Source organism: Mauremys mutica, unplaced genomic scaffold, assembly GCF_020497125.1.
Source record: "Mauremys mutica isolate MM-2020 ecotype Southern unplaced genomic scaffold, ASM2049712v1 Super-Scaffold_100274, whole genome shotgun sequence".
NCBI classification, from domain to species: domain Eukaryota; kingdom Metazoa; phylum Chordata; order Testudines; family Geoemydidae; genus Mauremys; species Mauremys mutica.
This window is the reverse complement of record NW_025423301.1, coordinates 260,334-282,734: the sequence shown is the minus strand read 5'-3', so window position 1 is coordinate 282,734 and position 22,401 is coordinate 260,334. Positions and strand designations below refer to the sequence as shown.

At 50.9% G+C, this 22,401-nt stretch overlaps 1 protein-coding gene across 1 annotated transcript; it reads left to right on the top strand.

Annotated features, from left to right (window-relative positions):
* The first annotated feature begins 6,696 nt into the window (after positions 1 to 6,696).
* On the top strand, positions 6,697 to 13,288 carry LOC123360574 (N-myc proto-oncogene protein-like). The gene is made up of 3 exons (XM_045001225.1): positions 6,697 to 6,705; positions 7,783 to 8,539; positions 12,768 to 13,288. The coding sequence occupies exons 1-3, from the start codon at positions 6,697 to 6,699 to the stop codon at positions 13,286 to 13,288; spliced, it is 1,287 nt and encodes a 428-aa protein (XP_044857160.1).
* Positions 13,289 to 22,401: the final 9,113 nt, after the last annotated feature.

The window sequence follows — 22,401 nt, the reverse complement described above, 5'->3', positions numbered from 1 at the left end:
TCTCCCCCTGGTGATTGCTTTGCAGGACGGGTCTGAGCAAGCGCAGTCGAACCTCCGGTTCCTTTCCATCCTGAAAATAACCTTCTGTTTAACGGATAGATTGCTTTCTTCAAAGCTAGTTTTGGTTTTGGTTTTTGTTTCAGTTGATTATAGAGTGGCTACAGCTCTCAGTAAGCAGGAAAACTAGTCAAATTTTGCAGCAGAGCATACTGTAGGACGGGGTAGGCAACCTATGGCACGAGTGCCGAAGGCGGCACATGAGCTGATTTTCAGTGGCACTCACACTATCCGGGTCTTGGCCACCAGTCTGGGGGGCTCTGCATTTTCATTTAATTTTAAATGAAGCTTCTTAAACATTTTAGAAACTTTATTTACTTTACATACAACAATAGTTTAATTATATATTATAGACTTATAGAAAGAGACCTTCTAAAAACGTTAAAATGTATTACCAGCACGCGAAACCTTAAATTAGAGTGAATAAATGAAGACTCGGCACACCAATTCTGAAAGGTTGCCGACCCCTGTTGTAGGATTTGCCAAAACAGATCAGACTCATGGTTAGGGTGACCAGACAGCAAATGTGAAAAATCGGGATAGGGGATGGGGGGTAATAGGAGCCTATATAAGAAAAAGACCCCAAAATCGGGAGTGTCCCTATAAAATCTGGACATCTGGTCACCCTACTCATGGTCCATCAAATCCAGTATCCTGCCTCTCACAATGGCCAATTGCTTTGGAGGAAGGTGAAAAAATGCATTCAGGCCACATTTTTCAAAACTTGGATGTCTAATCATTGAATCATAGGACTCAAAATGGCCTTGAGACATCATCTGATTCAGTCCCCTGCACTCAAGGCAGGAGCAAACATTATCTAGACCATCCCTCCCAGGCGTCTGTCCAACCTGTTCTTAAAAATCTCCAATGAGAGAGATTCCACTCTCTCCCTAGGCAATTTATTCCAGTGCTTAACTACCCTGACAATTAGGAAGTTTTTCCCTAATGTCCAACCAAAACCACTTTCTTAAGCCCATTGCTTCTTGTCCTATCACCACAGGTTAATGAGAACAATATTTCTCCCTCCTCCTTGTAACAACCTTTTATGTACTTGAAAACTGTTATGTCCCACCTCAGTCTTCTCTTCTCCAGACTAAACAAACCCCATTTTTTCAATCTTCCCTCATAGGTCATGTTTTCTAGACCCTTAATAATTTTTGTTGCTCTTCTCTGGATTTTCTCCAATGTGTCCAAAGAAAACAAATGTGTGCAGTTATGCCCATGCTTTGCAGACCATTCAGCTGGTGAGACTAGACTGAAGAAGGAAAACAATAGAACTGTAGTTTTAAAAAATATTTTACATGCACAGAGTTAGCACCAAATACTGAATTAGATAAAGAAAAAATATTGTTTGTTTAAAAAGTCACCTTACTACAATAACTCGAGTTAAGGTATCTGATTTCTTGCAGGACAGACACGGCCCTACCCCTTTTATTTAAAACAAATATACAGGGGAACCTGTCTTGAGTAACTGGCCACCCAAAGAAGCAGCAAAAATCAGTTTCTAGCACAGGTGATCTTTAACTAAAGATTGAACAAAACTGCAGCTGAAACCAGAGTGACACTTTAAAGTAGAAAGGGTTGCCTGCTGACAGCAGAGTGCAATGGATTTACTCTGAAGCTCTTTGAAGTGAATGGAAAACCTCTCATTGACTGCAGTGTGTTTTGGCCTAGGGAACTGGGGCTGGCTTTTCAATATCTCTATTGTTTTTTTCACTATCGAGGTAACATTAATAGAGCACCAGCTAATGGAGCAACACTATCCCTTATTAATGTTCACAATCAGGTATGACTGTTCATACAAAGTTAAACATATATGTCATAGCATACTTGACCCAAAAGAAACATTGACTACCAACCCAATAAAGAAGACGACATCATTAAAAAGGCTACTGAGAAAATTTCGCTGAGACAGGAAAGGGTGAGAATACAGAGAGAACCAAGCAACAGATTTCTGAACACGCAATCAGACGGCATCCAGTGTCCATCCCAGGGACACCTACAGAGAGAGATTAGATATAGAATTCAGGAGTGCGTGGGAGACAGAAATAATGAATTTAAGGGAGCAAGCCACACACAATTGCTTAAAATTGAGCTAAGATCAAAAATTAGGAGCATGTATAAATTGCTCACAAATTAAGGTCTCTTAAATAAGCTTTAAACCGTTAAAGGTTACTGATATGCAAGGAGAAAAAAACAAAAATTAAATAAAAATCATCCACACCTTTTTTGACCAGCCAAAATAATCAAATTAAGGCAAAATAATTATACTTAGACCTTTTATAGGACTTCACACCTTCAAAGTGTGCTAAAGGAGTTGGCCGATGAGATTGCAGAGCCATTGGCCATTATCTTTGAAAAATCATGGCGATCGGGGGAGGTCCCGGACGACTGGAAAAAGGCTAATATAGTGCCCATCTTTAAAAAAGGGAAGAAGGAAGATCCAGGGAACTACAGGCCAGTCAGTCTCACCTCAGTCCCTGGAAAAATCATGGAACAGGTCCTCAAGGAATCAATCCTGAACCACTTAAAGGAGGGGAAAGTGATCAGGAACAGTCAGCATGGATTCACCAAGGGCAAGTCATGCCTGACTAACCTAATTGCCTTCTATGATGAGATAACCGGCTCTGTGGATGAGGGGAAAGCAGTGGATGTGCTATTTCTGGACTTTAGCAAAGCTTTTGATACAGTCTCCCACAGTATTCTTGCCAGCAAGTTAAAGAAGTATGGGCTGGATGAATGGACGGTAAGGTGGATAGAAAACTGGCTAGATGGTCGGGCTCAACGGGTAGTGATCAATGGTTCCATGTCTAGTTGGCAGCCGGTATCAAGTGGAGTGCCCCAAGGGTCGGTGCTGGGGCCGGTTTTACTCAATATCTTCATTAACGATCTGGAGGATGGTGTGGACTGCACCCTTAGCAAGTTTGCAGATGACACTAAACTGGGAGGAGTGGTTGATACGCTGGAGGGTAGGGATAGGATACAGAGGGACCTAGACAAATTAGAGGATTGGGCCAAAAGAAATATGATGAGGTTCAACAAGGACAAGTGCAGAGTCCTGCACTTAGGACGGAAGAATCCCATGCACTGTTACAGACTAGGGACCGAATGGCTGGGCAGCAGTTCTGCAGAAAAGGACCTAGGGGTTACGGTGGACGAAAAGCTGAATATGAGTCAACAGTGTGCCCTTGTTGCCAAGAAGGCTAATGGCATTTTGGGTTGTATAAGTAGGGGCATTTCCAGCAGATTGAGGGATGTGATCATTCCCCTCTACTCAGCACTGGTGAGGCCTCATTTGGAGTACTGTGTCCAGTTTTGGGCCCCACACTACAAGAAGGATGTGGATAAATTGGAGAGAGTCCAGCGGAGGGCAACAAAAATGATTAGGGGGCTGGAGCACATGACTTATGAGGCGAGGCTGAGGGAACTGGGATTGTTTAGCCTGCAGAAGAGAAGAATGAGGGGGGATTTGATAGCTGCTTTCAACTACCTGAAAGGGGGTTCCAAAGAGGATGGATCTAGACTGTTCTCAGTGGTTGAAGATGACAGAACAAGGAGTAATGGTCTCAAGTTGCAGAGAGGGAGGTTTAGGTTGGACATTAGGAAAAACTTTTTCACTAGTAGGGTGGTGAAGAACTGGAATGGGTTACCTAGGGAGGTAGTGGAATCTCCTTCCTTAGAGGTTTTTAAGGTCAGGCTTGACAAAGCCCTGGCTGGGATGATTTAGTTGGGTTTGGTCCTGCTTTGAGCAGGGGGTTGGACTAGATGACCTCCTGAGGTCCCTTCCAACCCTGAGATTCTATGATTCTATGAAAGTACAGAACACACATGGTTTAATTAATTAATTCCTCTCTCCTGAGTCCAAAATATGCTTTTGGGGGCTAGAGCAGGTCAGCCCTGACCACATAAAACCTAACTAGCTTGTTGCCTAGCACAGTGTTGATGACATGGGTCAGGCAAACCTCCAGCTCACTGGGCCCCCTTGTTAAGGGTAATTAGCATGAGCGACTCCATTTTGTAAGTTCCCCTATTTTGTATCCATCATTAACTAAAAGCGAGCACATCACGTACAAGGCTCCCAAGGGCAGCATTAAAGAAAGATAAAGCCAGAAACAGGAAAGAGGATAGGAAAACAGCTGCAACAGCAAAATTAAGGAAAAATTCTAGTATGCAAGGTAACAGCTGGACTGTGCACTAGCCAGCACGAGGACAATGATTAGCTGTAATAGGCTAAAGATAAGAAAATGGCTTGTTTATTGGCTAAGGCTTCCGATCCACGAGGGTAGCATGCACTCCTAAAAGGTATCTAATATGTAATCTGCAGCCTGGGTCTCTCCCTGACTAGCAGGGGGACACCACGTTCGAACGTTGTTTGAACCTTGCGCAATAAAACTTTGTTGTTTGGATACTCTGTAAATCTTTGGGTTTTGTGCCTCAGCCTAGAAACCAACGGTGCGTGGCCTACAGGTATAATTCGCAACACCCTCCAGCACTGATTCTAACCAGTTGTGGTTTTTTAAAACAGAAAATGATCACTAGTTGTGGTAGAACTAAGAGTCACCTCCGCTACCTGCCATCCCGCGAATCAAACTACTCCTGGGTCTTTCAAGACAACGGAACAATTTTCCACCTGACCATCAAAGGTGGCCCATCTCCCAGCACTCCATTTCTAATCTTCTCTCTCTCTCTCTCTCACACACACACACACACACACACACACACACACACACACACACACACACACACACTTTTGCTACCCATCTCTCTCTCTCCCTCTCTCTCTCTCACACACACACACACACACACACACACTTTTGCTACCCGTCCTGATTTAGACTAGGCTGCCCCACAGCCTGTGGGACATCAGAAGACTCGCTAACTATCTTTGGGGTGTTCAGAAAGGCATGGCAGAGCGACATGCTGGTGTTCAAGGTACATCATCATGATGTAACATTACAACATGTTGATGTGATGTCGCATGCCGACGCTGCCATGACAGGAGGTGTTGAATGTGTTCTGCAAAGCCAGGTCGAAAAGGTGGCACTTTTGCAATGCAATGCGCCAAGTGAAGAGACTGGGGAGGGAATTGCCCTGCCCCTGATTAGGTTTCATCCCTGCCTGGAAGTTGTTTAGCCATTCTTCTCAGGTGTCGTTTTTATTCCTCATTATAACTATGCTTGCGGAACAGCAAGAGATTGATAAATTCACAGGTTTTAAGGCTAGAACAGACCATTATGACCATCTAGTCTGGCATCCCGCATAGCAAAGGCCAAAGAATCTCAAACAATAAGTGTTTTTTTTGTGCAACTTGGTGTATTCCAAAGGCAAAAGACCTGGTTTCAGAATAAATATTCCTGAGAAGAAGGCCCAGATCCCACCTCCCTGTGCCCCAAGTGTACCTGTGAGGAGGTGGAAGGTTCAATAAATAAATCGATACAAATCATGGCTGGGCTATGGAGAGGTGCGCTGTAAGCCCCCTGCCTTACCTAAACTGCTGCATCTGCTCCCAGCAGGTTATACACCCACACACCCTTTTCAGGACATTTTAAGCACCACCCCCTTCTCACCCCCCACCCAAGCTGGACACACCCCTCTCCGGAGTGTGTGAACAGCACCGCCCCACAGCACCCCCATCTTCTGCTCCTCCAATCCCACCCCTCCCTTTCCGGGCACAGAACAGCCACTGCACTGCTCCGCCTCAGGTGTCGCCTTTTGCAGGGGAAAAGCCTGCAGCTGCTCTTTAAAGTATTTATGTACAAGGGACCGGCCGGGGGGGAGAGGGACTGGCGGCCCCTGTATTGAATTACTTCCAGTTTGTAACCTGCCGCCTCTGGGCAGGGCTGATCGGGGGCTCACACGCCAGTCCCCACCAGGCACGTGTTAGTGTTATTTGCACAGCACAACACGGAGACAATCCGACACCTTGGCTTGAGCCCTGCTCCATCGTGACTTTCTCTTGTGTCCGGGGTGGCCTTGCAAAGCGCGCCGCCCAGGTCTTTTCTTATTAGCATCTGCTGCAAAGCCCTGAACCGACACAACTCTTTAAAAGGGGTGAAGGGAGGGGCTGGACCCTAAAGGCATCCGCCCTCCTCCTTCGCTTCCCACGCAAAGCACGGAAGAGGCGCATTAGCGGTGCAATCGCAACCCTCCCTACAAAGCGCCTCCCGGGTGGCCGGGCGCCCGGCTCGGGAGTTTCATTCTCTGTTGCAGGATTATTGCTTCGCAAATGGAATCGGACCTAATTCCGCTTGCACAGAATAAAGCGCAAAGGAGCTTTGGGCGACCCAGCCTCAAGCCGCCCTCTCGCCTTCTCCCCCCCGGGTAGGACCCGTGGGTTTGCTGTAGTTTGGTTTGTTTCCTTCCCAAGGCAGCCGGCCGAGCAGGGAGCTGGCCGCGAGCACAGGCGGACGGCGGAGGCTGAAGCCAGTCTGGACAGCAAGCCGCCGAGCGTGTCCAATGTAAAAAATAATCTGCCTCCCCCGCCCCTTTCTGAGACACCCGCCGCTAGCACCACGGAGGAGGTCAGACGAGGACGCTGCAGGGCCTGGGCTGTCATAAGTGGGGAGGGCAAAACCAATGCATTAAATAAGCTCCCTCCGACCCCCTGTGTTACTGGAGATGCAAAGCTGGGGCGGGGGGATGCCGGGTGTGTCACCGATCAGACGGAAATCCTCGAGGTTTCTAAAGCTGGTGCATTGAGATCGCTGTGTTGTGCAGGAGCGTTTTCACTGATTTAGTTTAAACGGCGTAATAGAAAAATGGTGCAAGAGTGGGAGTGGCGGGGCAAGGAAGGAGCAGCTGAGCTGGGCTCGTGTCATTGCATTTCCGCGCAGGGATTTTTGATGGAGATTTCCCTTTCGGGCCCAGGTTAAATGTCAGCTGTTTTAAACCCAGCAAACCCGACTGTCCTGCATGTTGCGCTAGCTGGGGGAGGGGAAGGGAGACACTGAACGCCCATCCCAGGCTTCGACTAATTGTAAACGCCTGATGCAACCGGGCAGACAATCCGCCGGGGGAAGGTGGCTTGCAAGCCTGTGTTTGTAGCAGTTCTTGGTGCATGTCGTGGCAATGTGCAAAGTTCCCTTGTCGCATCTGCTGCTGAGCAGAAGAGAAACTTCCTGTCTGCCCCTCGTGCATCCTTCTCCCCCGGCCCCTTGGCACCGGGCTGCGGATGGCAAAAAGGGGGAATCTTACTGTTGTTAGCAGGAGGGCTTTCAGGAGCAATGACGGTATCGAGCTTTGCCCAGCGTGCAGTGTATTGGTTGGGTTACGGTGTGTCCGGTCGCTTGAAGCAGTTTGCAGAGCTAGCAATGGCTGTGCAGAGCTGCACAGAAACCCCATTGCATCTCCCCTGCACCTTTCAGACTTGTTTTGTTTCCTTACAGAGCAGACAACTTTGTGGGTGCACCGCCCGGTTCTGTTTTGTCTGAGTGGTTTAAGCAGCTGTAAGGGAGTGAAACGTGTTTCTCCAAATCTGCCCCGTGCGCCCTGCATTCCTGCAGTATCTCAGTGATTATTGGCTTTGCTTTATTAGAATTTGGAGGTTGGTTATTGCAGAATGATTCATGTCTAAGTGCATTTCCCCCGGTTTTAAATCGCTGCTTAGTTCTGATTTTCTTGCAGGTCTTGGGAGAAGTCTCTCTCTCGCCAGTGGAAACACACTCAAACCTCGCTCTAAAGAACAGCCTAACCAAGGAATAAGCAAGAGGAACCCAGTAATGCCAGATGTTCAGTAAAAACCTAGACCTTGAGTTTGACTATTTGCAGCCGTGCTTCTATCCAGACCAAGATGATTTTTCTTTGTGCAGTCCAGACTCTGCTTCCCCAGGGGAGGACATCTGGAAAAAGTTTGAACTGCTGCCTACCCCTCCTCTGTCTCCCAGCGGGGCAGGACTTCAGGTGAACCCCGCAGGAGGGGACCCAGTGCCATGGGCAGGGGTGGCTTTCGGGGGATTCCGAACCCATGATCCTCTGGACTGGCCATCTAAACTGCTGCTGCTGGCTGAGGCCGACCTTTGGGGGAGCACAGATGAAGGAGACTTATTCAAGACAGGTTTGGGGGAATGCAACAACCTCAGCTCCGTCATGATCCAGGATTGTATGTGGAGTGGCTTTTCTGCCCACCAGACGCTGCAGAGGGCAGTGAATGAGAAACTGCAGGGCCAGTTGGGAGCTGCCGTGGCACCATTGACAGCTGGCACATCCACCACCACCGCCAGCCCTGGGGCCACCAACAGCAACAGCCAAGCAGAGCTCCCCAGCTCTATGTTGGAGTATATGGATCCTGCAGAGGTGTTCCCCTTCCCCATGAACAAGAGGGAGCCAGTGACAACAGCCCCAGCACCATGGGGAAGGGATGGCATCCAGGTGAACTTTAGTGGGAGCAGTGGGATCGAAGAAGGGGCAGCAGCTGCCACCCAGCGCAGCAGCTGCCACACAAGTGCCACCAGCAGCTCAGGAGGTGATACTCTCAGGGACTCGGGTAAATACTCCACTCATCACAGGTTTGTTAGCCTGTGTACATATCCCCAGAGGTATTTGTATGTGCATGGTTGTCCCATCCTCAATTGCAGCTTTTGGGGGCAGCATCACCTTTCTGATGCATCTCCCCCCAACCAGAGGCACTGAGGGAAGCAGAGTGAATTCATTACGGGCAGCCTTGCAAAATTCAGTTCACTTAAGGAGGGTGTCATTTGATGGTCAGGTAAACTAGCACTAGTTGTTACCCTGGTAAGGTGGGTGAGTAATGTAGTGCCTGGCTAGTACACTATGAACCTTCTGCAAGGCTGCCTTAGGCTATCGACATTGAGAAAGAACAAGGGGTGTTAGTTTTCTCTCTCTCTGTCTTCACATTGTCCTTCCTGTAATAAAAATTAAGCTCAGGGCATGTCTACACTACGCACAGAAGTTGACCTGTGTTAGGTTGACTTACAGCCAGGGCAGTAATTACTGCAGTTTTTCATGTCCACACGACCCTCTTTCTGTCAGTGGTGCATGTCAGGAGCGATGGAAGCACCCTAAAAGGGGGGGGGGGAGCCAGAGCCCGAACCGTGACCCCGCTCCTGTGCTGCCTCTTTTCCCCTAGCAACACAGCTCAGGTTCTCGGCTCCCTCCTAGGAGCCTGGTTGTCCCCCTGGACTCCAGGAGCGGAGCTCCCTACGAGGAGCCCCCTGGGGGACAGCCAGGCTCCCAGCGGGGAGCCGGGAGTCTGGGCGCAGCTGGGCTTCCAGCCAAAAGCCCGGAGCCCAGGTGGAAACCGGGCTCCCTGCAGGCAGTGGGGAGCCCAGGCATCAGACCGGCTAGGAGCCTGGAGCCTGGAGTCTGCTGGGCTGCAAGCCGGGAGCCTGGGGTATCCGGATTCTAGCTGGAGCTCCACCACCTGCCCAGGGGTGACAGCAAGAGCTGTGAGCTGGGCACAGGGTTCACAGCGGGGATGGGAGCCTACCAGCCTTTCTTGTCAATTCCATGGCTGCAGCTGTGAGCTCCCTGCTGCCCAGGAGCCCTGAACTTGAAAAGAAGAACAGCCACACACCCATGTAAGCCATGCGCTGCCCTAAGTACGCTGACATAAACCCTACGCTTGTCGTGGCGGTGGAGTTATTATAGCGGTGTAGTAGGGCCCTTACATCAGTGGGAGCAAGGCTGTAGTGGAGACACGGACATGATTAGTTTGACGTAAGCTGCTTTACATCGGCTGAACTCTGTAGTGTAGACCAGGCCCTAGTCTTCCCTTTCCCCAAGCTCCTCCACACACCCCATGTGGTCAGGAGACCAAAGAAAATAAATCCATGACCCAAGGTCGGGGTGGGCAAACTACAGCCCGCGGGCCAGATACAGCCCGCCAGCCATTTTAATCCGTCCCTCGAGATCCCCCTGAGGAGCGGGGTCTGGGGCTTGCCCTGCTCCAGCGTTCCATCCAGGGAGCAGGGTCGGGGGCCTCTCCACGTGGCTCCCAGAAGCAGTGGCATGGCCCCACTCCGGCTCCTACACGTAGGGGCAGCCAGGGGGCTCCTGTCTGCACGCTGCCCCCGCCCCAAGTGCTGCCCCTGCAGCTCCCATTCGATCCTGGCCACAGCCAATGGGAGCTGCAGGGGCAGTGCCTGTGAACGGTGCAGTGTGCAGAGCTGTCTGGCCATGCCTCCGCATAGGAGTTGGAGAAGGGACATCCCGCTGCTTCCAAGAGCTGCTTGAGATAAGCGCTGCCGGAACCTGCACTCCTGAGCCTCTACCAGCTCCCCAACCCCCTGTCTCAGCCCTCCAAACCCCTCGATCCCAGCCTGGAGCACCCTCCTGCACCCCAAACCCCTCATCCCCAGCCCCACCCCAGAGCCTGCACACCCAGCTGGAGCCTGCACCCCTTCCCACACCCCAACCCCCAGCCCTGATCCCCCTCCTGCCCACCTGAACCCCTTGATCCCAGTCCGGAGCACCCTCCTGCACTCCAAACCCCTCATCCCCAGCTCCACCGCAAAACCTGCATCCCCAGCCAGAGCCTGCACCCACCCCAGAGCCACCCCACAGCCCTCGGTCATACCCCCTTTCTTTGTTTCTTACATCTCAGTGAGTCAATAAAAAAAAAGATTGAAGAAAAGTGGGTGGCCATATTCCTCAGTTCTTGAGGATCCCCCGCCCCTGCCTGGAAGCGCTTGTGCAGAGAGAGGGAGGAGGGGTAAGTAAAATGGCGGCTGAAGCAAGGGGAGGGGGTGTGGAGCTGGGGATGAACAACGATTGCAGAATCAGTTCAGTAGAGAACATGATAGTGGAGTGAGCCCTTAGGGCAAGGGCCATCAATTCTATTTTGTTTCTTGGTTAAGGTCCAGACTCCAGAGAAAATAATATAAAAAATAACAATATTGATAATAACAAGTACATACAAAGATGCTGGGGTCTCTTCAAAAGCCTCTGGTGGTCCAGATTTGGCCTGTGGTTCTCCTCTAGACTATCCCTGCCTTAGGGCATGGGCAGGGCCGGCTTTATGCGGGGCCCGATTCGAATACCTGGTGGCGGTCCGGGTCTTCGGCGGCGGGGGGATCTGCTCTGGGTCTTCCGTGGCACCGAAGGACCCCGTGCTTTGGAAATGCCGCCGAAGACCCGGACCCCCGGGTGCTGGGTGAGTAAAAAAATTAAAAAGGTGCCTAAGGCGCGGGGCCTTCTTAGGCGCGGGGCCCTCTTAGCCGCAGGGCCCGATTCCTGGGAATCGGGGGAATCGGCCAAAAGCCGGCCCTGGGCATGGGAACCCCTGCAGTCGAAGAGAGGGAAGGCTGGGGGAGAGTCCACCCCCAGCAGATTCAGAAGAGGTCAGAGGGCTGTGTGGTGCCATGAAAGTTAGTCTGGAAGAGGGGGAAGCTTGTAAATCCCAGACCACTCTCATTTGCTTTTCTTTATTAACAAACACATAGCCAAAAACTAAACCCATTACTGTCCACGTGTTTTACCCCCTCACAGTTCTAGCTGGTATATGGGTTTGCCAGTAGGTGGCAGTATGCTTGTCATAGGGCATTGCCTTTTGGAAAGGGTTAATTGAAGGGGTCCTTTTGCAGGCAGCTGATGATAAAGCAGACAGTGGTATATAACTAAAGGGCATCCTATCCTGGGCACATTTTTACTTAACAGATGCTGGGTGAACTTGAGTGTTGTTTTTTTTTAAACTTCTCCCATGCCAAAGCCTACAGTGTGGTTTATCTCAAAATTCATTCATGTGGCCAAATAAAATGCAGCTAATGCAGAATGTATTTGTGCAAATAGTGCATTGCCAAGACAGGAAAAATGTTTTTAGTGTAAAATAATCCTGCCCCTGTATATGGCTTTTAAATGGCTGGGCAGTCTAATAATTTAGCAGGGAAATGTTTGACTTTGGGCTTTTGGATTAAGACACGGAGAAAAATCCAGAATGCTAAAAAAATCCTCTCATGTAGAAAACCCACCTGTAATTGCAAAGAAGCCCCGTTCAGTTCTAAGCACAGTTTCTCAAATGTAAATGAGTGGATCCATATGACCATCATCCTAAACTTGATGACAAGTCTTCTGTTTCAATGTCTCTTTAATGGCTGTGACTGGACAGCTTTCTGTGAGGCAGCACTTCCTCCCAAGAGGAGCTGTCTTCTTGGCAGTAGCCCAGAGCACCGTCTTACTGAGACTCTCACGCTGGAACAGCTTCACATTCCGCATCAGAACAAATCCAGCAACTGTTTACTTTTCTGGCTCCTTTTTGATCAAGCAAGGGAAGAGTTGTGACATTGTGTGTGCGCGTGTGTGTTTGTGCACGCGCCCACGCATGTGTGTTCTGTGCCCCAGTTTGATGGTTAAAGTATAAATTAGGGCATTTTCTCTAATACTGTTTCCTCTAGTGTGTTTATTTGGGTTGCACCTTCATGTGTCCTCCTATTGTACAGCTTGAAAGTGCAGAAAACTGTCTGGTTTAGGGTTCTAAAATTAATTTTGCAAAGATCCCCACTTATTGTGTCTGGGTGTGAGTGTATGCACTATCTATCTCCATCTATCTGTAGATAGTACATGCCACCTATTTTTATCCTCAGTTACTGCATTTTTGCTTTTAGTGCATACCTTGAACACTAAAAAACCTATGGATTGCCGTTTGTCCTGAGAATCCACACAGATATGTTACTAGTTTTTAAATGTCAAGGTCCTGTATGAATATTTTTTGTCGAGAACAACTTACTTTCTTTATCTTATATTTTGTATTTCTAAAGATGAGGAAGAGGATGAAGTGGAAGACATTGAGGTTCTGGCAGAGGAGAAAAGACACTCTTCCTCCAAGAAGACTGTTATGACTATTATTCTAAAGCATTGCACCCCGATTCACCAGCATTATTACTACGCTGCCACTTCCCCATACATTGAAAGTGAAGATGCCCTGCCGCAGGAAAAGCTAAAACATGAGGTGCCCCATGTCACAGATCCCATGATCCAACCAGAGTCTAAGAGTTCAAGTCCTCAAAATGTAGAGTCAGAGGTTAGCAAACGTCTACGCCTCAATTGTCTGGAACGTCAGCGGAATAAGGATCTGCGCTCTAGTTTCCTCACGTTAAGGGATCATGTACCTGAACTGGTTAAAAATGAGAAAGTTGCAAAAATACTCATCTTGAATAAAGCCACTGATTATATCCATTCCCTTCAGGCAGAGGAACACAAGTTATTGCTAGAAAAGGAAAAATTGCAAGTCAGAAAACAGCAGTTGCTAATGGAAATAGAATACATGGAGACGTGTTAACTTTTTTTTTACCTGACCTGGACGGTCACTGCCACTTTGCACATTTTTGATTCTTTAAAAAAAATTGTGTTTTCTGATGTTAATGTTGTTTTCCTTTCGATCCAATCCTTGAACTAGCTGACGAACTGTATTATCCGGGTAGAGAGTACATGGATGTTTTTGCAAGGAGTTCAACAGACTGCCAAACAACGATGCACTGCCCTCGTATTGCTTAAGAACTATAGATGTTCTTTAAAAGTTGTGAGCATTTGGAGCTACTGATGGCACCTAGTTGACTTTAAAAACATTGATTCCTAATTTTGAATGGTGCTTATGTTCTACCAGATGTAACTTCAGGGGTTACCATTTGTACTTCTGTGGGCATTTTCTGTAAACACGATGTACACACTTGCCTTTTGTACATGTCTTGGATTATGAGAGGTGGAGAAGTTCATACCTAAGTTTGGTAATACCTCAATGTTTGAGGAGCATGTTTTTGTATACAAATATATTGTTAATCTCTGTTATACAGGCAGGGTAAGAATTAGTACAGTATGTACTTTAGTATGATGCTGAGACAACTACATTTGATACTTATATTTTCATGTGAAAATGAGTTCTGAAAGTTGGCCGTGGATATTACTGTATCTCTTTTTTGAACTAAGAAAACTTTTGTAAAGGAATTTACTAAATATGCCTTTTCTTAGACTGTTTCTTCCAGTTGATGTATTTGTTAATGTTTGGTGCATAGAACTGGGTAACCGCAAAGTTCCATTTTTAATTTCTTCCAAGGATGTACATTTAGTGTGTTTCTTATAACATTTTGAAATACCTTGTGTTTATGAAAATAAATAGCAGTTACATGATGTGCTCTTCAATATTTATTTTTCAACTTAGTTATTCTTTTTTATTATAAATGCTATTACTTTAATGGTGCCCATGAGACATAAAGACACGATTCCAGCTCCTATGCATTTACAATCACAGGATAGAGCTTATATTACAGGAGGGATGAAATGCCAGCGAATTACCATTTCTCGTAACAAAGTAATTGTAATGGGAACAATTGTAATGTACTCCTGTCAATCCACATTCAGCGCTCTCCTTTGATACAGTGATCTTTCTAGGGCAATGGTTTTCCACCTATGGGCTTGGCTACACTTGCAAGTTGCAGCGCTGGTAGAGGCTTTCCAGCGCTGCAATTAGTAACCGTCCACACCTGCAAGGCACATCCAGCGCTGCAACTCCCTGGCTGCAGCGCTGGCTGTACACCTGGCCGGGTTGGGGTGTAGCGATTGCAGCGCTGGTGATCCAGCGCTGCTCATCAAGTGTGGACACACACCAGCGCTTTTATTGGCCTCCAGGGAATAAGGAGATATCCCAGAATGCTTTTAACTAAATTACTCCCTTTGTTTTGTTATGCAGCCTCTCTTTGTTTTGTTGTGAACCTCCGGAGCTCCGTTTCTACCGGAGCTGTTTATCAGCTCCTGTTTGCTGTGATCAATCTGTGAACAATCAAATGAGATCCTCCTCCCTGTTGTGAACGAGCTCTGTGGAGCTCCTCCGTTGCCGCTGCTGCTATCTAAAAAACAAACAAAGCTCCTGTTTGCTGTGATCATCTGTACCTGGCTGTAAACAATCAAATAGAGGCAGGCAGGGAAACAGTGGGGAGTCCTGTTGCCTGCAGGCTGTTTGCAATTAAGAGTTAAGACTAAGGGGTCGGAAAAATGTTCTGATTTTTCAAGTCAGGAAGCTAACACACAGTGTTGGCTCCAAAAATCCACTCTCTCTCCCCCCGCTCCCTGTCACACTAGACCCCACTCCACCCCCCTCTTTTGAAAAGCACGTTGCGGCCACTTGAATGCTGGGATAGCTGCCCATAATGCATCACTCCCAACAGCGCTGGAAATGCTGCAAATGTGGCCACACACCAGCGCTGGTAGCTGTGAGTGTGGCCACACACCAGCGCTGCTCCTACACAGCTGGATGACCAGCGCTGCAAACTACCAGCGCTGCAAACCGTAAGTGTAGCCAAGCCCTATGGTCCGTGGACCCCTGGGGTCTGCAGACTATGTCTAAGATTTCCAAAGAGGTCTGCACCTCCATTTAAAACTTTGTAGGGGTCTGCAAATGAAAAAAGGTTGAAAACCACTGCTGTATGGGCCTTATGCAAAGCCCATTAGGACTCTCGTTGACTTCAGCAGGGTTTGGGTCAGTCACTGAATGCACAGCACTCTCAGGGCTAGGATGCATTGCTGATTTCCACCAGCTGGTGATCTGGCTCCCATACCTGAGGTATCATCATGAGAGCAGAATATTAGTGGAAATAATTGCCCTAGGAAGGAAAGAGAAGTGTTTGTGTGGTGAACCAGGATCTTAGGAGCTGAGTCTTACTCTTGAATTCTGTTCTTTCTTAATGTATCAAAGGACATAACCCAAAGGTTGGTCACCATTTGTTAGGAGAGTCGGTATAACCCCCTTGCTCATTCCCCATATTTTGAGAAGGATTCATAGCAACAGTTTCCCCTTCAAAACCTGAAGCTGCCTGTATCTATTGGGTTTCTGGGAAACTGGCCGAGCGGAATTCCGCCCAATGCTAAAGGACCCCCCCGCCCCAGCCTAAGGGGAGGATCTACGGGACCTCAGAAACCCACTAATTTCGGGGGACAACTAGTAAAAGAACAGGGACAGGAGTGCAGTCAAAGGGTCATAAGAAGGGAGCCTGATGGGGACACCGAGCAGAGAACCCTGGACAGCGCCCACTGCTCCTCGAAGGCGTCAAGGGAACCAGTGGATGCCGCCCAGAGGAACTCCGCCCGGATACATGAACAGACTAAGGACCGGAAACAAGCCCCACAGTCACAGGAGTCTCCATTGGCCAACTGCCTCTCCCTGGTCACGTAGATGGCCATTAGCGGAGTGGTTACCTGATCCAGCCCTGACAAGGTAGAAGCCATCCCTGGGAGAGGCCTAGGGGCTAGGAGAAAAAGCTCAAGCTGATTGGGGAAGGAGCCATACCTGGGCCATGCCCCAATCAGGGCAGCTGGGCCTTATACGAAGGCCAGGGCAGCCAGAAGCAGAGCAGAGTCTCTCCTCTAGCTGTGGAGGGAGACTGGCCTGGCTGCAGGGGAATAAGAGGGTACCTGGGAGTGAAGCAGGGCTGGGGAAGAGCCAGAGGAGCAGGGGTGCTCCAGTCTGGTGACTCCCCAAGCTGCAGGGCCTGGTTCCAGGCCCATAGAGGTACTGGGTGGTAGAAGAAGGCAGCAGGTCAAACTGCCTTGCCAGTGATGAGTGGCTTTTCTACTGCAGTCTGCCCCAGTGAGTGGGGGCTTGGTAAGGACTGGCAGTAGCCCAGACTGAGGTGAGGTGGGGGGAAGTGGGTGGGGGCTCCCTGGGGAAGGGAGACCCATAGAGATTGTTGGGGTATTGCCAGGGGGCAGCACCCCAGAGAAAATAGGCACCAGAGTCTGGGAGGGACATGGGGTGGCCAAGCTGTGGTGGATCACAGGCCTGCAGAGGGTGCTCCAGGCTGGGAGCTAATTCCCTGAGAGACCAGCAGGTGGTGCTGCAGGGGTGAGTCCACATGCTTACAAGGCCGCACGTTTGAAAAGGGGGAAAGAAGCACAATCTGTGGTTTCATATCAACATTTGAAACCTGTTTATCCATTTATTAGCCGCCCTGGCCAACCATTCACACAGGTGGAGATAGCCCTGGGTGACATGGGTGGCAAGTTTGTAGAAATTTTGGTGGTGCCCAGAACTCGCCCCCCAACTCCGCCCCCCCAAACTCCGCCCCCACCTGCCTAATGCTCTGGGAGGGGGCTCGGGAGGGGGAGGTCGGGTGCAGATGCTGGGCTGGGGATTAGGGTGCAGGAGGGGTGCAGGGTGCAGGCTTTGGGATGGAGTTTGGATGCTGGGTGCAGGCTCTGGGCTGGGGCAGGGGTGGGTGTGCAGGAGGGGGTGAAGGTGCAGGCTTTGGGACGGAGTTTTGGGTTGGGAAGGGGTATGTGGGAAGGGGAGGGGGTGCACCTTGTGGGGAGGGAGTTTGGGGATAGGAGGGAATACAGGGGTGAGGGCTGTGGGGCTGAGGATGAGGGATTCATGATGCAGGAGGGGGCTCAGGGCTGGGGCAGAGGATTAGGGTGCAGGGGGATGAGGGCTCTGGCTGGTGCTGAGGGGTTCATGATGAAGGAGGGGGCTCAAGGCTGGGGCAGAGGATTAGGGTGCGAGGGGATGAGGGTTCTGGCTAGGGATGAGGGGTTCATCCTGTGGGGAGAGGCTCAGGGCTGTGGCAGAGGATTAGGGTGCAGGGGGATGAGGGGTTCATGCTGCACGGGGGGGGCTCGGGGCTGGGGCTGAGGATTAGGGTGCGGGGGGATGAGGGGTTCATGCTGCGCGGGGGGGCTCAGGGCTGGGGCTGAGGATTAGGGTGCGGGGGGATGAGGGCTCTGGCTGGGTCTGAGGATTAGGGTGCGGGGGGATGAGGGGTTCATGCTGCACCGGGGGAGCTCAGGGCTGGGGCAGAGGATTAAGGTGCAAGGGGATGAGGGGTTCATGCTGCGCTGGGGAGTCAGGGCTTGGGAGAGGTATAAGGTGCAAGGGGATGAGGGCTCTGGCTGGGGCTGAGGATTAGGGTGCGGGGGGATGAGGGCTCTGGCTGGGGCTGAGGATTAGGGTGCGGGGGGATGAGGGCTCTGGCTGGGGCTGAGGGTTTGGGGCGTTGGAGAGGCTCAGGGTAAGGGCAGCTGCCTTGCCATTAGTGGTGGGCAGGCACTAGGACCCTGGGGCAGCAGACAGACGTTCTGCCAGGAGCCGCTCTACTCCGGCAGCAGGAGCAGGCAGGGGAGAGGTGCGCGCTGCTTTTTGTCAGGCAGGGACGCGGCACGGCGGGGGGCGGGGGACACGCGGCGGGGGCTGGGACCTGCTCCAGGCAGAGACGCGACGGGGCAGGCGGGCGGGAGACCTGCGGGGGCCGGGGCCGGGGCCCCATCCAGGCAGGGCCAGGGGAGAGACCCAGCTCCAAATATTGCTGGAGCAGGGCACCCGGCCCTGAATATTCCTCGAGCCCGGGCACCGCAGGTCTATATAACCTGCCGCCCATGCTGGGTGATGCTTCTTTAACAGGAGAATGGATGGCATGGAAGAGCCAAAATTAAGACATTTCGGTGCCCCGTGACTTGCACATAATGGCCAACAGAAACCCACCGCAGAGGCGAATACATCTCAGCACTGGGGGGAGCAACCCCTCACAGAGACCATTCGTCATGCGGGTTTGGGATACTGCTGGTGAACATAGCGAGGGGCTAATACATCAGGGTGGGGATTCTCAGCCACTCTGGGCACTGCCTGGGCAGAAAGGAGCCAGTCACAGCTGGGAGACACCTCCCCCCCCACAAAAGGGGGAAGCCTCTGGCTTTGTGTATTAAATATGGGGCAAGTCATTTTCTTCAGCAAACATTTTAATGGAGATAAAGAAATGAGCATCAAATGAGACGAGAAAGTTGACCATTTAAACCCCTGTAACCGCCAAGATGGAGAATGGCTCAAGGCAACACATTCCCTCCAAAACAGGAGAACTTGCTGCAACTAAACGGGAACGTCTCAAAACTCCCAATGCTTTTTAACAGACATTTGATAATTACTCAGAAAAAGGCAAAATCTGACAGCTGATATCAATGTTCAGTCTTTAAAGAGAGAGAAGGGTGGAAATCTGGAGAATTTTGGATCAATTTTCACAAATAAGAGAGGAAAATGGAACAATGTGTGGGACTTTATATCGATAGTCAATAGTAGGTAGAGGTTACATTTGAGTGACTTAGGGTAGGTCTATACTTACCGCGCGGGTCGACGCGGTGAGTTCGACTTCTCGGAGTTCAAACTATCGCGTCTAATCAAGACGTGATAGTTCGAACTCCCCACGCGCTCCGGTCGACTCCGGAACTCCACCACCGCGAACAGCGGTGGCGGAGTCGACCTTGGAGCCGCGGACTTCATTCCCGCGGCGTCTGGACGGGTGAGTAGCCCGAACTAAGGTACTTCGACTTCAGCTACGCTATTTGCGTAGCTGAAGTCGCGTACCTTTGTTCGACCCCCCCCCCCCCCTTAGTGTAGACCAGGCCTTATATTGTTATTTGACAACTCAAGAGAAAAAGGGCAACATCTGCAAAGATTTTCTAACATATTCAAGAATTTGGAAAAGGTCAATCAGATTTTGTTAATATTTTATAATTAGAGAGAGAGGGGAAAAATCTCAGGGAATATTAAATAAGTAACAGATACCTAGAGAGGAAGTGGGGCAAAATTTTAGGATATTCTCCTGAAGAGCTCCATGTAGCTCAGAAATTTGTGTCTCACCAACTGAGGTTGGTCCAAGAAAACATACCACCTCAACCACGTGTCTCTATAAATGCAAAGCAATGCACTATTGGAGGGGAAAAGTGATCATTTAACTATCAACTCAAGAAAGGGAGCTGCATGTTGCTGTAGCCAGCTCAGTGACAAACTGCACTCAGTGCGCGGCTGTCATCACAATGGGGCAAAATCTGAGGAAGAGACTAGAAGAAGGGTCAATAATTGGAGAGAAACCTGACTGGATTTTAAGTATCAGGGGGTAGCCGTGTTAGTCTGTATCCACAAAAACAACAAGGAGTCTGGTGGCACCTTAAAGACTAACAGATTTATTTGGGCATAAGCTTTTGTGGGTAAAAAACCCACTTCTGCAGATGCCACCAGACTCCTTGCTGACTGGATTTTTATGCCCCGTCGGTGACAATCACAGAGACACGAGGGAGAATTTTATATTTTATCACTATCGGAGACAGAAGTGACACTACAGCCGTGCCAATAAAAGGTGAGCAGTGTAGCCCCTCATTGTCGGCAGGAGAGAGCTCTCCCACCGACACAATAAATCCACCCCCAGCCAGAGGCAGCAGCATTGTGACAAAACCAACCCCCCGAATGACAAACGCTTTACTGAGGAAAAGCACAGGTGAGGACAGCGATCTGTCAGCCGGAGAGTTCCCCCAACAACAAAATAAATCCACCCCCAGCCAGAGGCGGTGGCCCTGGCTGACGGTGAGCTCTCCTCCCCCCACCGACAAAGCATTGTTCACACTAGCGTGTTTTGTCGGTAAAACGCTTATCGTTGGGGTGTGTGTATTGGGTGGGTTGTTTTTTCACACCCCTGAACCAGGAAAGTTTTACCCACAAAAGTGCCGCGCGGACAAGGCTGCGGAGAGGATTTCGTATCCCCCGCCCCGCGGCACGTGGAGACCCCCCGCCCCGCCCCCAGCTCCGGCGGATTCCCCGCCCAGACACACGAAGGGGAACCCCCTGAGTCCAGCCCCTCTCCTGCTGCCCCCGGGGCTGAGCCTGGCCGAGCCGGGGGCAGCGGCTCCATCACTAGCCAGGCCCCTGCTCCAGCCCCCGCGCGTCCCGTTTCCCACCCGGGAGTAGATCCCCCCACCAGGGGCTGCGGCCGCCAATCAGAGAGCGTGAGGGGGAAAGAACTACGCTTCCCAGCATGCCCCGGGAGAGGGAGGGCGGGCAGACAGGGTTTCTTCCGCTTCCTGCGGGATGGAAGTGCCCGTTGCTGGGGCAGCCGGTCACGTCACTTCCGGTCCGAGGCGCTTCAGGAACTACACCTCCCAGCCTGCCCTGGGGCACTTCCAGCCTCTCGAGCTCAGGTAAGGGAGGGACCCGGGGTCACCCTGGCCCTCCGCGCAGAGATTCCCCCGCCGGCCCTGCGCCCCGCTGACGTCATTCCGGGAGCAGAGGCCTGCGGCGCCCTCAGCCCCCCTCCCGCCCTGGCGGCCAGTGTTGGCAGAAGCGGGATGGGGGCAGGGCCCTGCCTGCTGCATCTTCCCCCTGCCACCAGCCTTGCGCGCCCCCCCCCCCCCCCCCCCCCCCCCCCCCCCCCGCTGGGCGGCTGCGAGCAGGGATCCAGCCAGCAGCAGGACCCACCAGCACTGGACAATTTGCCTGTTTTTAAGAAAAAGCTGGGACACCTGTGGGCAGTGATGAGCTGCCAAAATCGTAACAACCGGTTCCCTATAAAAAGTTCTGATTTAAGGGGGGGAGGGGCAGGGGGAGATATACTCGTGGGGCTGCGGGCAAATTGCCCCACTTGCTCCCTTGGCAGCCCTAGGGCTTGCAGCCCCCTCCCCCCCTTACCTTGCCGGCAGCTCAAAGCAGCAGGACGACTCCGGAGCTCAGCTGAGCTGCCCAGCAGGTGCCGGTGTACACCGGCCAGAGAGAAGCGGCCCTTTGAAGGGGAAACCGCCGCTTCTCTCTGGCTGTGCGGCTGCCCCTGCTCCTGTTGAGTCCTCCGCCCATGTTTGCGGGGCCACATTCCGAAAGGGGCTGGGGGGGGGGGAAGATGGATAAGGGGTAGGGTCCTGGAAGGGGGCGGTCAGGGGCAGGGGGTCCTGGAAGGGGGTGGTCAGGGGGTGGGGGTGTGTGGATGGAGGGGGGTCGGTTGGGGACAAGGGGCAGAGGGGTTGGATGGGTTTGGAGGTTCTTAGGGGGGCAGTCAGGGGGCAGGAAGTGGGAGGGGGTGGATAAGGGGTGGGGGGCAGGCTGTTTGGCAGGGGGCACAGTCTTCCCTACCTGGCCCTCCATACTGTTTTGCAACCCCAATGTGGCCCTTGGGCCAAAAAGTTTGCCCACCCCTGGTCTATAAGGTGCCACAGGATTCTTTGCTGCTCCTGTAAGACAGAGTCCAGCCTTGGAATTGGTAGCAGCTAAGGAGTTAAAAGCTAGTGTCTGTGTTGATGTAAATTACCTGGCTGGCAGGGAAAAGAAAGACTTGCTAATAGCTGTTAGCACAGAGAGCCCACCCCATCAGCCCGTGACTTCTGTTAGGCAAAAGCAGATCCAATCCACGGTTGTTCTAACCAAGTTTTACCTTGAGTTTGTAAAGAGATTCAATCATGTTATTGAACATGACTTTGATAAACCATTTCTGTTATACACTGGTACGGCCTCTAGCCCAACACTAGCTGCAGTGAGACAGACCCAAGGAGGGGGAACTCTTGAGATGCAGTCAGTGATGTTTGTGTCATCCCTTCCTGCATCAATTTTGTGTTGGGGGTGTGACGTTATTGATGTAAACTGGGACCATATAGAACATGGTT